At 47.5% G+C, this 17,140-nt stretch overlaps 1 protein-coding gene across 1 annotated transcript in view; it reads left to right on the top strand.

Annotated features, from left to right (window-relative positions):
* FBN1 (fibrillin 1) overlaps positions 1 to 17,140 on the top strand; it is a 415,078-nt gene that overhangs the window by 339,467 nt on the left and 58,471 nt on the right. Inside the window, exons 48-49 of the mRNA XM_030189555.1 lie at positions 3,791 to 3,919; positions 9,925 to 10,044. Of these exons, the coding sequence (XP_030045415.1) occupies positions 3,791 to 3,919; positions 9,925 to 10,044 (249 nt within the window). The remainder of the gene's footprint in view (positions 1 to 3,790; positions 3,920 to 9,924; positions 10,045 to 17,140) is intronic.

The raw sequence follows: 17,140 nt of genomic DNA, 5'->3' as shown, positions 1-17,140 counted from the left end.
CCACATTGAGCCTGCAAACATGTGGGAAAATGTGGGGTATAAATGTGATAAAATAAATAAAGTGCCAATTTAGCGCTAATTAGACAATAAAGTTATTCATATAACTGACCCTATTCTATAACCACGTGCCCAATTGTGCAGCTAACTTTGGGTGCCATTTCTAGAATCTGGGTGTTGGCGCTTTCCAAATAGGAGGCAGTAACTACTGCACACTAATGGAAAAATTAGCGTGGGATCTGCAAAAAAGAAAAAAAGCTCTATTTTAGGGTGGTGTTAAAAATGGTCTAACGTGTTTTAGTAAAAGGGCCGCTTAATTTAGTAAATGGGCTTTTTCAAACAGATGAGACATGTTAATATCTACTAGATTAAGAGCAGTACGTATCTAGTTAGAGGTGAACTCACATTACTTTACAACATTTTGTAATAGCTAGGAGTGTATTCTGCTACTTTGTTTTGTTTTTTTTTAATTTGATTTGTTGTTTGCTTCATTTCCTTAAATCAGCGCAAATAAACACAAATTTTTAAAAAGTAAAGATCAAATAATGAAAAAATGTCAGATCCCTCTCCCCTACCAACTATATTTGGGAAAAAATAAAGGCCTCCTGGACTCAGGGTTGACCTCCCCCACCCCACTATCTACTTATATGAGTGATCCCTTGTTGCTTCTGCCCTGCCATTTGTCATTGTCAAATTCCACTGGCTGACCTGAGGCTGGCACCATTTTTCTTATAAAGGCAGAATCTGCTATACAAGAAAACGGCGCCAGCCTCAGGTCTGACTAATATAGTTGGCCTCAATCTTTTTGCCTCTGGTAGAATTGAAAAGTGAAGTGCAAAAAGCAGCAGCATCCCACTGGGTAATGACTCTGACTAACAGCTTCTGGGCACCAGAGAGGTCCTTAAGCATAAGACCCCTTCAATTTTATAATGATATTTTACAAGCTTCAATTTTATAGTGCCAAGTCCTCTTGAAAAACTTAAGTACAGGCATTGTTCCCTCTAAGCCAGGGTTTCCACCCAGTCTTCGGGGCACATCCAGCCAGTCACCAGCAAAGTTCCCACTGCTGCACACTTCCTCACACATCCACCATGCTCCTTCTCCTCACTGCTTCCAGCCACAATCTGCTTTTCGTTGAGAAGTGGCACCTCACTTCAGACTAACGGACCCATGTGCCTCTCCCCCCCCACCACACATTTGCCCCACAATCCACTCTGCACAGTCTAAGAGGAAGAGTGTGCAGAGTACATTTTAATACTTTATGTACTTAACCCACAGACCTTTGTAACTTTGGTCTATTATGTAAGCATCAGATTCTTGAAAAGCTACCGCACTGGGTTGCTATTGCCTTCTACAGCCCACAGCGACTGGATTTTCCCAGTGGTTTCCCACACAGGTATCAGCCAAGAGCGTAGCCAGACCTCGAGGTGGGAGGGGGCCAGAGCCCAAAGTGGGGGGCACATTTTAGCCCACAACCCCCGTCGTCCTGCCGTTCCCCACCCACTGCCGCCACTGTAACATATCTTGGCTGGCGGAGGTCCCCAACCCCAGCCAGCTGAAGCACCGCCGCTGTAAATACCAGCCAAACCAGGGTCCCAGAGCAAATTTGGGGGGCCCCATGTAGCTATGTCACTGGTATCAGTCAGGCCTAGTTCTAAAAGCTTTAAGAGGTTTCTGCTCCTTCAGGGAGCTATGCTAAACTACAGAATTTGCTAGGGTTCAGATAGCAAATCCATCTTGAAATAACTTAATGCAGTGATTTTCTTTCAATATTAACAAAGGTTTTGACTTTCTCTCTAAGATTCATTAAACTTTGAACCCTGCTGTAAAATCTACTGTGGAAACAAAAGTCCATTGAAGAATATTCCATTATAGACTTTTAAACAGTTGAGTCCTTCTGATATGGTTTAAATTCCCATCTTTTCCAAAAAGAGTTTAGTTTTTTTTTTTTAAGGTCAGAAGAAAGCCCTTTGGTGAAATGTGGTTTCATAGAGTAAATTCAAACAAATTCTGTTGTAGCTGCCCTTTTTCATTATGAATTTCATAGAACACTAGTGAATAGTAACTATGGGCCCAATATTCAGCTTGTGCCAGTCGGCATTTTGCTGACTGCCGCCTGCATTAAATCTGGAAATTTAATGCTGGGCCATGTGTGGGAACTGGCATTGAATTTCTGCGTTTGCAGAGCCAGCTACGCACAGCCGGTTAAGTGCGATATTCAGCAATTAACCAGCTATGGGTTACCTCATACAGATAAGCAGGGCTGCCGAGATGGGGGGTAGGGTGGGACACAATTCCCTGGGCCCGGGCCTCTAAGGGAGGCCCAGCGCCACAGTCCCTTCCGTCCACCACTGGGCCGGGCCCCCCCTGAATTCAAATCATAGCACCTCACCTTGACCTCGCTCCGTGTGAAAGAAGCGCAGCAGTGGCAGTCTGCAGATCGCCTCCCTTCAGGCCTTCCCTCCCTGTGTCCCACCCTCACGCAAGTTACGTCAGACGAGGGCGGGATACAGGGACGTAAGGCCCAAAGGGAGGCGATCTGCAGACTGCCGCTGCTGCGCTTCTTTCACACGGCGCGAGGTCGAGGTGAGGCGCTATGATTTGAAATCAGGGGGCCTGGCCCGGTGGTGGACGAAGGGGGGGGCGGCGACGGCGACGACCTCGGGGGCGGGGCCTCGGGGGCGGCCTTGCCCAGGGGGCCCGGCCCGGTCTCTCAGCGGCCCTGCAGATAAGACTGAATTTTATGCGTTCTGTTCATGTGGTTGACCTGTTCGGTTAAGTGCTGAATATCAGCACTTAAGTGACCTAGTGCCGACTCCGCCCTCGGAACACCACAAAATATCTGTTTTTCAGTTTGGCGCTAATTGGTAATTTTCAGCAGCACTAACTGGTTAAGTGCTGTTGGAAATTAGCAGTTAGCTCCGAACACGCAATTTAACCGGCCAGGAGTCGTTTCTGGTTGGTTAAATCGCTTGGAATATTGCTCCCTGTGGGCCCCTTTTACTAAGCGGAGGTAAGCCCAGCGCGGGCTTACCGCCCTCTAAACAGGAAGTACCGCCGGGCTACCGCAGCAGCCTGGCAGAACTTTCCACCCCTAGTGCGCCGTCATATCCGGCGCTACAAAAATATATTTATTTTTGTAGTGCTGGAGTGTACCCAGCAGTAATCGGGCAGTGCCGTGCTCTTCCCAGTTGCCACCGGGTTAACGCGGAAGCCTTTACCACCACAAGGGCACCCTCATGAAATGGCTGCGCAGCAAGTGCTTTACTTTCTGCATGGCCATTTCCTGCAGGAAAGAGAGAGTTCCCTTTTACCCACTGCGGTAAAATGGGGCCTTGGCATGCGTGAAAAACACGCGCCAGCGCAGGCCCCGTTTTGCCGCAGCTTGGTAAAAAGGGCCCTGTATTTTTTGCTAGAGATGTGCTTTCAATTGAAATGACGTGTGAAATGAAAACAACATGCGTTTGCATGCCATGTCATTTGTAACCCAAAATGGCAGCAAAAAAACCTGAAATTCCTCCCCCCCCCCCCCCCATGTTATCAATAGTGCGTACTGTTACTCGTTAGTGCACACTAATGATCGGTATATGCCCTATTTCAGTAATAGAGCACGCTATTTGAGCAAACAAAAAAAAGAGACATCATATAAGATGGACAAAAATCATTAAAAATGACATGGGAAACTAAACAAAAGAAAAATGTTAGTCCTGCCCACCACTATTACTTTCTATTAAACATATTTTGATTGCTGTGGATGCATGCCAAAGAACTCATTGTGATTCTGTCTTTTCAGATGTGGATGAATGTACCTTTGGAAATGGGGCACAGTGCAGGAATGGCCGTTGTATAAACACAGTTGGGTCTTTCCAGTGTCTGTGTAACGAGGGCTATGAGCTTTCAAATGACGGGAGGACTTGTATTGGTAAGTGCAGACATCAAAGCTGTGATCTAAAAAAATAACGTGGCCAAACAAGCTCAAGCACATTACAGAGCGTTGCATGTATTTTAAGGGGGGCTATGCAAAGTAAGGGCCCTGTTTACTAAGCTGTCTTATAGGCGCGCTAGCGTTTTTAGCGCACACTAAAAATTAGCATCTGCTAATGCTAGAGACATCCATATATTCCTATGGGTGTCTCTAGCATTAGCGCGTGCTAAAAACGCTATTGTACCTTAGTAAACAGGGCCCCCAAATGTCTTCTCTATCTGAAGCAATAGGATAGGTTCCATGCAAGTACAAGCTAAATTAAGTGTTTAGAGGTGAAACACAGTTGTTGTGGAATTGTGATATTTTCGTACTGCTGCAGTCATTTTTATATATTTGCCATCACAGTTAAGGGGCCAATATACTGTGCCACTTTACAGTATACATATATAAAAACAAAGAAATAATTTGTTCAAACCAAGATAAAAGCAGTACCCGACGTGGCCACGTTTCGCCCTCAGGCTGCGTCAGGGGTAAAACTACAAATAAAAACATAAAAATAGTGATAACATCATCTCAAGTTATGTACATATATATATATATATATATGTACATCATAACAGCAAATGATAAAATAAAGTACAATAAATGCATTACACATTCAAAAGTAAAATGGAGGAGGAGATAAGACAAGCCACTTTCCAAACATATAAAAGTGTATAAAACGTTGGATGGATTTAATCAAATCCAATAATGTATCAATACATACCTACAAATCAGGGGTGATCAACATACTCCTTCAAAAAAAGCCTAAAACAAAATTTAAAAGATATACATTAATCCCGTCTTGATCAGCCCATTTATCACAAACTCTACATCTCACCAGTCAGCTCAATTAAAATTCTCATCATATCATCAATTGACTATATTTCATGGTGTAAAGCATTCAATTACTCACTGTTATAAATCTTCTACAAATAGACCACCTTGGATCCTAAAACTTTATCAGCCTTTACTATAACATCATCAAAAGACATGGCTGCATAAATGAAACTAACTTTCAAAAGACCATAACTCATTCTATAGTAAATATACTTATACATCTGCTTTACTCCATGCTGCCATCTCCCATAACATCACATAGATTAAAGCTGACTACTTGTCAGCAGACACTGCTCTGGATCAAAATGCCACAGCAATACTATCTGTGCTGTGGCTTCCCATTTTTTTAAAAAAGAGAAAACACTATTTCTCCCTCAGTCACCAAACAAGCTTTTATCTTGGTTTGAATAAATTATTTCTTTGTTTTTATATATGTGTATTGGTCTACTTTTTATAACAGACTTTTATGTAGCAAGTAGACTGTTGCCTTTTTTGTTTTTCTTTTTTTCCACTTTACAGTATTACACATTATCAGCCAGTTTTCATGTGGGCATTGTATTCTGCAGAACCCCACATTAATCATCCAATGTTTCAAAGAGCAGTAAATTATGGGATTTGCAGAAGATACTACAACGCATCACTGCTGGCACTGTTAGGCCTATGTGACCAAACACCAGGAACCATCAGCATTAACAAAGCCAGATGTGTTCTGCAATGATCCCCCAGAATCCTTCCTCCTTAGAGTGTAAGCAGGGCACACTTACACACTTAAATTGTAGGATACTGATGAACTCACGTCTAAATTTATATGTACATATCTTACCTGCTGTGCTAGTATTTGATAAAGGAAATAGACACCTCCTTTGATTCATAGAATAGACTACAACTACCCTCAAAGCAATCATCCAGAGATACAAAGAATAATATATACTGGCAGAACAAGAAAAGAATTAGAGGAATTTTCAAGAAACCAAATAAAATAAAATATACATCCTCAGACCTCAGTACCACTATAGCATCTGTAACTTATTCACGATCCCCACTATGACCCAGGAGCTTTGTTTTTAATTGCAATTGGGAGGGCTGGGCAACCCTATTTTAATATTCCTGAACTGTGTTGCATGCATTTCCATGCAACATAGCTCATTTATATTTTTAATGTGTAAACCTGCTGTCATTCTGCATTGACTTTAAAATAGAATAACACACATGTGCTCCAAGGGTAGGATAGTGTCCACTAAAGAATGGTAAAAGGTTACTGCACATTAATTCATGTGACAGCTTTATACCATGTTATGGGAGGAGGTGCGAATGGCACATTACAGGTAAAGGGGGAGATTCTGTATATGGCCAGATTCAGTAAATGGCACTGGCAGTTAGGTACAATTCAGATCTGTGCTAGAGGGGGGGAAATTCTATAAATGGCTCATAAAAAATTGGCACAAAAAAAGTGCATTGCAGTATTCTATAAACCGTGCGATTTATAGAATAGCACTTAAGCCTAGGGATCGTGCCTACATTTAATCATGGCCATTTGCACCAATGAAAACTGGTGCAAATGCCCACGCCTATATTTAGACACAGCACCCCCTTATTCTATAATTACGCACCCCTGATCTGCCCCAATCTGCCCATGGCCCTTCCATTTCCATACCCCCTTTTCCAGGGGCAGACTGAGAGTGGACTGGACTCCCGGGCACTGAGGGTGATCTGGGCCCCCTGCCTTGCCGTTGCCCGATACCCCCCTACTGCCATGCTGCTGCTCCCCCCTACTGCCGCAGCTGTCACCCCCACTGCTCTGGTTCTACCTGAAGGGCCCTGATGGTCTAGTGGTCTCTGAGGTGGGGGGTGGGGAGGAAGCATGTTCTTTCCTGCCTTCTGCACTACCGCTATTCCCCCGCCTGCTGGCACCGCTGTGTTTTCAAAATGGTGGCTGAGACTTCCCGCAGTAGTCTTGCGGGTCTTGACAGTCTTGCAAGACTTCCGCAGGGAGTCTCAGCTGCCATTTTTAAAATATAGTGGTGCCGGGCAGGGGGAATAGCAGCAGCACAATGGACAGGAAAGAACATGTTCCCCCTGCAGAGGCCACTAGATCACCAGCGACTCGTCTTTAAAGGTAGGACCGAGGAGGGGTGTAGTGTGCGGCAGGCATCCGGGCAGAGCCTCTGGGCCCCCTAGAGCCTTTGGGCCCTCAGGCACTGCCTGGTTGCCCAAATGGTCAGTCCGCCCTTTTCCAACCTGCACATAAAATTTGCGCCTACATGTACACGCATAAAAAGTAATTGAATCTAATTAGTGCCATTAATTGCTTGTTAAAATCCAATTATTGGCACTAATTAGCTCGTTATTCAATTAAAATGTTCATGCAAATTGGACACACATCCAAATTTGCATGCACATTTTTTAGTGCTTTTTATAGAATTAGTGGTTAAGTGCCAATTCTATACAGGTTGCTTAGTGCTAAGCAATCTTTATAGAACAGGGCTTAGCGGGGATTCCCGCACCCTACTTTGGGTGTGAGGACTTATGCCTGCTGAAACCAGCTGTAAATGCTACACGCAACTAATGGCAATTGGGGCGTAAGTGTCTCTATTTTATAACACTGCGCCTAAATTTTGGGAGTGCCCCTGGCCACGCCCCTTGTGAGTTCTGCGCAAGACAGTTTGGGTGCACAGTGTTATTGAATCGTGCATAGGCAGATCCATGCATAAGTCGTAATTAGTGCCAATTAACATTAAGAATGGATTGTTAAGAGCTCATTAAGTAATTATTTTGCATGTGGATGTGGGATGGGTGGCCTTTATACAGTGGGGGAAATAAGTATTTGATCCCTTGCTGATTTTGTAAGTTTGCCCACTGACAAAGACATGAGCAGCCCATAATTGAAGGGTAGGTTATTGGTAACAGTGAGAGATAGCACATCACAAATTAAATCCGGAAAATCACATTGTGGAAAGTATATGAATTTATTTGCATTCTGCAGAGGGAAATAAGTATTTGATCCCCCACCAACCAGTAAGAGATCTGGCCCCTACAGACCAGGTAGATGCTCCAAATCAACTCGTTACCTGCATGACAGACAGCTGTCGGCAATGGTCACCTGTATGAAAGACACCTGTCCACAGACTCAGTGAATCAGTCAGACTCTAACCTCTACAAAATGGCCAAGAGCAAGGAGCTGTCTAAGGATGTCAGGGACAAGATCATACACCTGCACAAGGCTGGAATGGGCTACAAAACCATCAGTAAGACGCTGGGCGAGAAGGAGACAACTGTTGGTGCCATAGTAAGAAAATGGAAGAAGTACAAAATGACTGTCAATCGACAAAGATCTGGGGCTCCACGCAAAATCTCACCTCGTGGGGTATCCTTGATCATGAGGAAGGTTAGAAATCAGCCTACAACTACAAGGGGGGAACTTGTCAATGATCTCAAGGCAGCTGGGACCACTGTCACCACAAAAACCATTGGTAACACATTACGACATAACGGATTGCAATCCTGCAGTGCCCGCAAGGTCCCCCTGCTCCGGAAGGCACATGTGACGGCCCGTCTGAAGTTTGCCAGTGAACACCTGGATGATGCCGAGAGTGATTGGGAGAAGGTGCTGTGGTCAGATGAGACAAAAATTGAGCTCTTTGGCATGAACTCAACTCGCCGTGTTTGGAGGAAGAGAAATGCTGCCTATGACCCAAAGCACACCGTCCCCACTGTCAAGCATGGAGGTGGAAATGTTATGTTTTGGGGGTGTTTCTCTGCTAAGGGCACAGGACTACTTCACCGCATCAATGGGAGAATGGATGGGGCCATGTACCGTACAATTCTGAGTGACAACCTCCTTCCCTCCGCCAGGGCCTTAAAAATGGGTCGTGGCTGGGTCTTCCAGCACGACAATGACCCAAAACATACAGCCAAGGCAACAAAGGAGTGGCTCAGGAAGAAGCACATTAGGGTCATGGAGTGGCCTAGCCAGTCACCAGACCTTAATCCCATTGAAAACTTATGGAGGGAGCTGAAGCTGCGAGTTGCCAAGCGACAGCCCAGAACTCTTAATGATTTAGAGATGATCTGCAAAGAGGAGTGGACCAAAATTCCTCCTGACATGTGTGCAAACCTCATCATCAACTACAGAAGACGTCTGACCGCTGTGCTTGCCAACAAGGGTTTTGCCACCAAGTATTAGGTCTTGTTTGCCAGAGGGATTAAATACTTATTTCCCTCTGCAGAATGCAAATAAATTCATATACTTTCCACAATGTGATTTTCCGGATTTAATTTGTGATGTGCTATCTCTCACTGTTACCAATAACCTACCCTTCAATTATGGGCTGCTCATGTCTTTGTCAGTGGGCACACTTACAAAATCAGCAAGGGATCAAATACTTATTTCCACCACTGTAGAATCTGGGGTTTATCATGTGATAAATAACTGGGGACGCCAACTACAGTTAGTGCACAGGCTTTTCACTTACCATTTTTGCATCTAACGCAGGATAAGCGCAAAGCTTTACCACACTTTAGTAGGTCTCTATGTTATCCTCACATTCAGATTAACTATTGACATATGTATTTGTTTTCACTATGTTCTTAGCTAAGTCATGTTATCTGCTCCATGTAATCTAAGCTTCTCTGTCAATGTAATTTTACTTAGATATCAATCCTGTTTTATGTACTTATCTTTTATGTAATCTAATTTTAGTCTAATCTCTGGTTATTAATCCAACCTTCAGTCTACTAATCGCATTCTGCTTATCCATTTATTAATATGTTTAACTGAGCCCCTCGCCCACCCAGGTACTCATGTTACTTTAAGACTGATTAGCTAAGCTTTTTTTCCCCCCATAGACATAGAATGGAAGAAAAGTGTTAGTTAAGGAATCCAAATAAATAAAATAGGTAAAGATAATGTCCCCCCCCCCCCACCCTTTACATAGTGGGTCAGCCTCTTCGCAGTCACTGTACTGGCTAGTTTCACTGCAGTACAAATGTTCTGCTAGTTTAGAACCAGTAGCTTCCCCACTGCATAATAACAGGTTGTTTTTCTCATTAAATCTAGCTCTAGGTTAAAAAAAAACAAAAACCCTTATTAATTTGCCATTCCTGGTGTCTTTTTTTCTTCTTAGATATCAATGAATGTATAGTGGAACCTGGTAAATGTGCTCCAGGAACATGCCAGAATCTGGATGGAACATTCAGATGTATCTGTCCTCCTGGATACAGCCTGGAGGATGACAGCTGTAAAGGTACACAAACAAGAACATCAATGTTAAGAAAAGTATGTCGATATTTAGGGGTGAATATTCAAAGGGGTTTTACAAGGCAGCACAAGGCTCCTGCACAGTTAAACCCTACTGAGTAGAGAGCTGCATGGGAATGGGAATTGCGGGAATACCATGGAACCTGTGGGATTCCCATGGGTATGGAAGTTCCACAGGATTCCCGCAGGGATGGAAGAAGTTAATTTGGGATTCCCGTGGGAGTGTAGTCCAAGTCTATGGTGACTCTAGAATGAGGCTTGGAATGCACTGAAAGAGGCAATTGGGGCATCAGAATGAGGCTTGGAATGTACGAAGAGAAAGAGTTGGAGCGCCAGAATGAGGCTTGGAATACCCAGAGAGGCAGCCGGAACACCAGACTGATTCTTGGAACACTTATTGGTTGAATACTGAATACCATCCAAAAAACCACAGGAGGCTGTTGGGGTTGAGAGGAAAGAGAGGGCTGCAAGCAAGTAAATAATAGTGTCAAATCCTGTGGGTACGGGTGGGGATGGAGGAGATTAATTGTGGGGATTGGTGGGGATGGAATGGATCTCAGCGGGTACAGGTGGGTATGGGTTAGATTCCATTGGTGATAGGTGGGGATGGGTGAAATTTCTATCCCTGTGCAGCTCTCTACTGCTAAACTGGCCAGTCACCTATATTCACCAGCATTTAACTCGGTATTGCCACAGAATATCAGCTCTAACCAGGCATTCCCTAGTCTGGGGCAGTGTTTGGTGGAGCTATTACTAAGCTGATTAGCAGTCGTATTCAGTCCACTAATCAGTTAAGTGAGTGGATAAAGGCTGTCCTAACTTTATCCACCAAGCTAATCACACAGGGTGGTGCCTACAGAATCAGCACGGAAAAATACCCACGTAAGCGGTATTCTATAAAGCCACACCTAAAGTTCTGTGTGCTTTATAAAATAACAGCTTAAGCAGAAAGGTCATGCATAACTTTAGGCACTGCCATTCGCACCAATGAAAATGTGGTGCAAATGCCTATGCCTAAATTTACACGTGGAGTGCCATTCTGTAATTATGTTCATAACTCAGAACCATGCCCCTGAAACACCCACAACCCTCCCATTTCCACACTCCCTTTTTTGGACTGTGTGTAAGTTTTAGGCGTGGATTCCGCACCTAAATTTACACGCACTAGTCTCAATTAAATCTAATTAATACCAATAATAGCTTACTAAAAAGCCAATTATTGCAACTAATTGGCTCATTATTCTATTAAATTCCACATGCAAATTGGGAACGCACCTAACTGTGAACACACAATTTTTGGCAACCTTTATAGAATCAGGAGGACAATGGTCTGAATGTTGGCTGGTACACGGTTAGCTTTCGGATTGCCGCACTAATCCGGATATTTAGTGCCAGAAGCCAGACATGCCCCGACATTAAATATCCTGCAGATGTGAGGGCTTACAATCCACTTACCACCATGGGCTGAATATCGGGCCCTTGGTCTAATGTTACTTTACACTAGATGGACCATGCAAGTCTTTACTATGTTATATGTTACACTGCATTTTGCAGCAATGTTCTGAACATGTTTTCTTGCAGTCATATCATTTTACTATTACTCTCATGCAGCCCGATATTCATCCCACAGTGCTCAGCAATTTTAAAGGTGCAGACTGCCATGGATATTCAATGCTAAACCAAATCTGAGCAATGGCACTGAATTTCCGGGTCTTGGCTGGCTGCCAAAGTTGTCCGAGAGATACTGATATTCAGACCAGTGCCCCGATAATTAGCTGGATAAAATTAGGACAGCTTTTTGCTGTTCCATCTTTATCCGGGCACTTACCCAGTTAGGGCTAGATTCTATATATGGCACCTAAAAAAAAATCAGTGTCAAACAATACCCGCTTAAACGGTTCTATAAGGTAAAATTATGTATAATCATACCTGATAATTTTCTTTCCATTAATCATAGCTGATCAATCCATAGACTGGTGGGTTGTGTCCATCTACCAGCAGGTGGAGATAGAGAGCAAACTTTTGCCTCCCTATATGTGGTCATGTGCTGCCGGAAACTCCTCAGTATGTCGATATCAAAGCTCCATCCGCAGGACTCAGCACTTAGAGAATTACACCCACGAAGGGACACTCTGCCCAGCTCACCACCGCCGAAACGGGGGAGGGGAATTAACCCAGCTCATCCCCACACAAGTGGGGGAGGGGAATCCGTCCAGCTCATCCCCGCGGAGCGGGGGAGGGACACCACACCCACCGATGCGGGGGGATCTGGCTTATCCTGCAACCGCAACCGCGGGAGGAGCTGACTGACCCTAACACCGCCGAAGCGGGAGGGGTACAAAGCTGCCCTACAGCCGCACGAAGCGGGAGGGAGTGCCGGCAGAATTTATGTCTCAATCCAGCCCCGTAAAACGGGGGGGAGAGGAATGCAGCAGCTCACTGTAACACAAACTCGTCTCAACTCTTGAAGAATCCAAGTGAAAAAACTTGAACACGAAGTCTTTCTGAAGTAACTGAAGACTAAACTTGAACCTGAAATGCAACCAGAATAAAAACAGTACAGATATCTGGGAGGGGCTATGGATTGATCAGCTATGATTAATGGAAAGAAAATTATCAGGTATGATTATACATAATTTTACCTTCCATATCATCAAGCTGATCAATCCATAGACTGGTGGGATGTACCGAAGCAGTACTCACCCAGGGCGGGACATTGAAATCCCTGACCTCAACACTGAAGCTCCAAACCGGGCCTCCGCCCGTGCAGCCACCGTCAAACGGTAATGCTTGGAGAATGTATGAGCCGAAGCCCAAGTTGCCGCCTTGCATATCTCTTCCAAGGAGACGGATCCGGCCTCTGCCATCGAGGCCGCCTGAGCTCTCGTGGAGTGAGCCTTCAGCTGGATAGGCGGCACCTTCCTTGCGGCCACATAAGCCGCTGCAATGGCTTCCTTGACCCATCTTGCCACTGTAGGCTTAGCAGCCTGCAGACCCTTACGAGGACCTGCAAACAGGACAAACAGATGATCCGATTTCCGGAAATCATTGGTCACTTCCAAGTATCTGATGATGACTCGCCTCACATCCAGATATTTAAGAGCAGAGTACTCCTCTGGGTAGTCCTCCCTACGAAAGGAAGGGAGACAGAGCTGCTGATTCGCATGGAAGCGAGAAACAATCTTGGGCAGAAAGGAAGGCACTGTGCGAATAGTCACTCCTGCCTCAGTGAACTGCAGAAAAGGCTCTCGACATGAGAGCGCCTGGAGCTCGGAAACTCTTCTGGCTGAAGTGATAGCCACCAAAAAGACTGCTTTCCACGTCAGGTCTTTCAGAGATGCCCTTGACAAGGGTTCAAAAGGCGGCTTCTGCAATGCTCTTAGCACCAGGTTGAGATTCCACGCAGGCACCACTGAGTGCAGAGGAGGGCGCAGGTGATTAACTCCCTTGAGAAAGCGCACCACATCTGGCTGCGAAGCCAGGGAAGCACCCTTCAGGCGGCCCCTGAAGCAAGCCAGAGCCGCTACCTGGACTTTAAGGGAACTGAGCGACAGGCCTTTCTCCAGACCTTCTTGCAGGAACGCCAACACTGAAGAAATTGGAGCAGTGAAGGGAGAAAGTGAGCCTGCTTCACACCACGCTGCAAAGATACGCCAAACCCTGGCGTAAGCAGTAGAAGTAGAGCGCTTCCTCGCTCTTAGCATAGTGGCGATGACCTTGTCTGAGAAACCCTTCTTCCTCAGACGCTGCCGCTCAATAGCCAGGCCGTAAGACCAAAGGGGGAGGGATCCTCCATCACCACGGGACCCTGACGTAACAGGCCCTGCTCCACTGACAGCCGCAGAGGATCGTCGACTGAGAGCCTGATCAAGTCCGCATACCAGGGACGTCTGGGCCAATCCGGACCCACCAGGATTACCCTGCCGGGATGCTTTGCCACCCGGTCTAGCACCCTGCCCAACATGGGCCAGGGCGGGAACACATAGAGGAGCTCTTGTGTCGGCCACTGTTGGAGAACAGCATCTACTCCCAGGGATCGAGGGTCCCGTCCTCTGCTGAAAAAGCGCGGCACTTGGCAATTGGCCGATGACGCCATCAGATCTAGGCTCGGCTGGCCCCAGCGCTTCGTGATGTCCAAGAACGCCTGAGCAGATAGTTGCCACTCTCCGGGCTCCAAGGTATGGCGACTGAGAAAGACCGCCTTGACATTCATGACTCCGGCAATGTGGGCCGCTGAAAGCTGCTCCAGGTTCGCTTCCGCCCACTGGCAAAGATTCATAGCCTCCTTGGCTAGAGGGGCGCTCTTGGTACCTCCCTGGCGGTTGACATAGGCCACAGCCGTGGCATTGTCTGACCGGACCCGTACAGGCTCCAACACCAGTACCGGGATGAACTCCAAAAGCGCCAACCGAATGGCTCTGAGTTCCAGGAGGTTGATAGACCACTTTGCCTCTGCAGGAGACCAGAGCCCCTGCGCTGTCCTTCCCAAGCAGTGGGCTCCCCAGCCCGACAAAGAGGCGTCCGTCGAGACGACAATCCACTCTGGGGTCACCAGAGGCATTCCCGCAGACAACTTGACTGTCTGCATCCACCAGCTCAGCGCCTTGCGCACTGCTGGGTCCAAGGGAAGGCGCACAGCATAATCCTCCGACATCGGAGTCCAGCGCCGCAGCAAAGATTGTTGAAGTGGTCTCATATGAGCCCTGGCCCAGGGCACTACTTCCATCGTGGCCGTCATAGAGCCCAACAGCTGCACATAGTCCCAAGCCCGAGGAGGAGAGGCTACTAGGAACTGGTCCACTTGAGCCTGAAGTTTGACAATCCGATTGTCTGGCAGGAACACTCTGCCCACTTGGGTGTCGAATCGAACTCCCAGGTACTCCAGGGACTGAGTCGGGCGCAGCTGGCTCTTCTCCCAGTTGATGATCCATCCCAGGGAGCTCAAAAGAGCAACTACCCGGTTCACAGCTTTGCCGCACTCTGCATAAGAGGGGGCTCGGATCAACCAGTCATCCAGATAAGGATGGACTTGTACCCCTTCCTTTCGTAGGAAGGCCGCGAAGACCACCATTACTTTGGAAAAGGTCCGCGGAGCAGTAGCCAACCCGAATGGGAGGGCTCTGAACTGGAAGTGTCGTCCCAGGACTGCAAAACGCAGAAAGCGTTGATGAGGAGGCCAGATGGGAATATGCAGGTACGCTTCCTTGATGTCCAAGGATGCCAGGAACTCTCCTGCCTTCACTGCCGCTATAACAGAGCGGAGAGTCTCCATGCGAAAGTGCCGCACTTTCAAGGCCCGATTGACCCCTTTGAGGTCGAGGATAGGCCGGACAGAACCTCCTTTCTTTGGTACCACAAAGTAAATGGAGTAACGTCCCTTGCCAAGCTGACTTTCTGGCACCGGAACGACCGCGCCCAGGCGGATCAGATTGTCCAAGGTCTGCTGCACTGCCACAGCTTTGACCGGAGACTTGCAGGGAGAGAGTACGAACCCGTCTTTTAAGGGTCGGCAGAACTCTAGCTTGTAGCCGTCTCTGATGACTTCCAGCACCCACGCGTCTGAAGTTATTGTGGTCCACTCGCCCAGAAACGAGGACAGCCGTCCTCCAATCTGCACTGGGGCGTGGACCAAGGCCCCGTCATTGGGTACGAGACCCTGGGGGAGGACCGGAGGGAGCACCTCCGGGACGGCGGTCTCTGCGAAAGGAATGCTGCTTGGGGGAGAAATTCCTCTTGAAGGAAGAAGGGGCAGAGGAGCCCGACTTGCCCGGGCGGTACCGACGGGCTTCCTGCAACCGTCCTCTGAAGGTACCGGGACGAGGACTAGCCCGAGCCCTGACCTCTGGTAATTTCTTGCCCTTAGACGTGCCGAGATCGGTCACGATTTTGTCCAGCTCGACCCCAAAGAGCAGCTTGCCTTTAAAAGGCAATCTAGCCAGGCGGGAATTAGAGGCGTGGTCAGCAGACCAATGTTTCAGCCAAAGCCACCGCCGCGCAGAGATTGTCTGAGCCATGCCTTTAGCTGAGGCCCTCAAGACATCATACAGCAAGTCTGCCAAATAGGCTAAGCCCGATTCCAGGGCCGGCCAATCAGCCCTCAAGGAATGATCCGAGGGGGAAGCCCGCTGCACCATAGTCAGGCACGCCCTGGCCACATAGGAGCCGCAAACTGAGGCCTGCAAACTTAAAGCAGCCGCCTCAAAGGACGACCTTAAGGCCGCCTCCAATCTTCTGTCTTGGGCGTCCTTCAGGGCCGTGCCACCTTCCACCGGCAAAGCCGTTTTCTTAGTCACCGCAGTGATTAAAGAATCCACGGTAGGCCACAGATAGGCCTCACGTTCACTCACAGCCAAAGGATAGAGGCGGGACATAGCCCTAGCCACTTTAAGGCTCGCTTCCGGGACATCCCATTGAGCCGAAATTAAGGTGTGCATGGCATCATGCACGTGGAAGGTTCTAGGCGGGCGCTTCGTCCCCAGCATAATGGCAGAGCCAACAGGGGCTGAGGGAGAGACGTCCTCCGGAGAGGAAATCTTCAAAGTGTCCATGGCCTGTAACAACAGGTTGGGCAAATCCTCTGGGCTAAAAAGCCGCGCTGCAGAGGGGTCATCCGCTCCATCCGAGCGGGGATCTATCTCCTCCAAGGAATCCGCAAAGGACCGTTGGGAGACCTCAGACACGCTGCCCTCATCTACATCGGAGGAGACAAAGTCCTCCAAGGCCTGGGAATCAACCCGAGGGCGTTACCTCTGGGAACCTCAACCTCTTTACCAGACGAGGGAGCAGGGGCAGCGTTTTGCATGAGGAAAGCCTGATGCAGCAGCAAAACAAACTCGGGGGAGAAACCCCCCAGACTGTGCACTTCCGCAGCCTGGGCAACAGCCCTAGACGCACCCTCAACCGGCGCTCGCAAGAGCGGGGGAGAGACATGCTGCGCATCCAAAATGGCGTCCGGCGCGACACTCCGCGAAGGAGCCGCGCGGGAAGAACGGCGCTTAACTTTAGCCGCTTTTGTGCCGTCGCCCAAATTAAGGGCGTTCATGGCATTAATGTCTCCAACCTCAAGGGCGGCCCACGAAGAA

The sequence above is a fragment of the Microcaecilia unicolor genome, chromosome 1 (genome assembly GCF_901765095.1).
Source record: "Microcaecilia unicolor chromosome 1, aMicUni1.1, whole genome shotgun sequence".
NCBI classification, from domain to species: Eukaryota; Metazoa; Chordata; class Amphibia; order Gymnophiona; family Siphonopidae; genus Microcaecilia; species Microcaecilia unicolor.
This window is presented reverse-complemented; position numbering and strand designations above follow the sequence as displayed.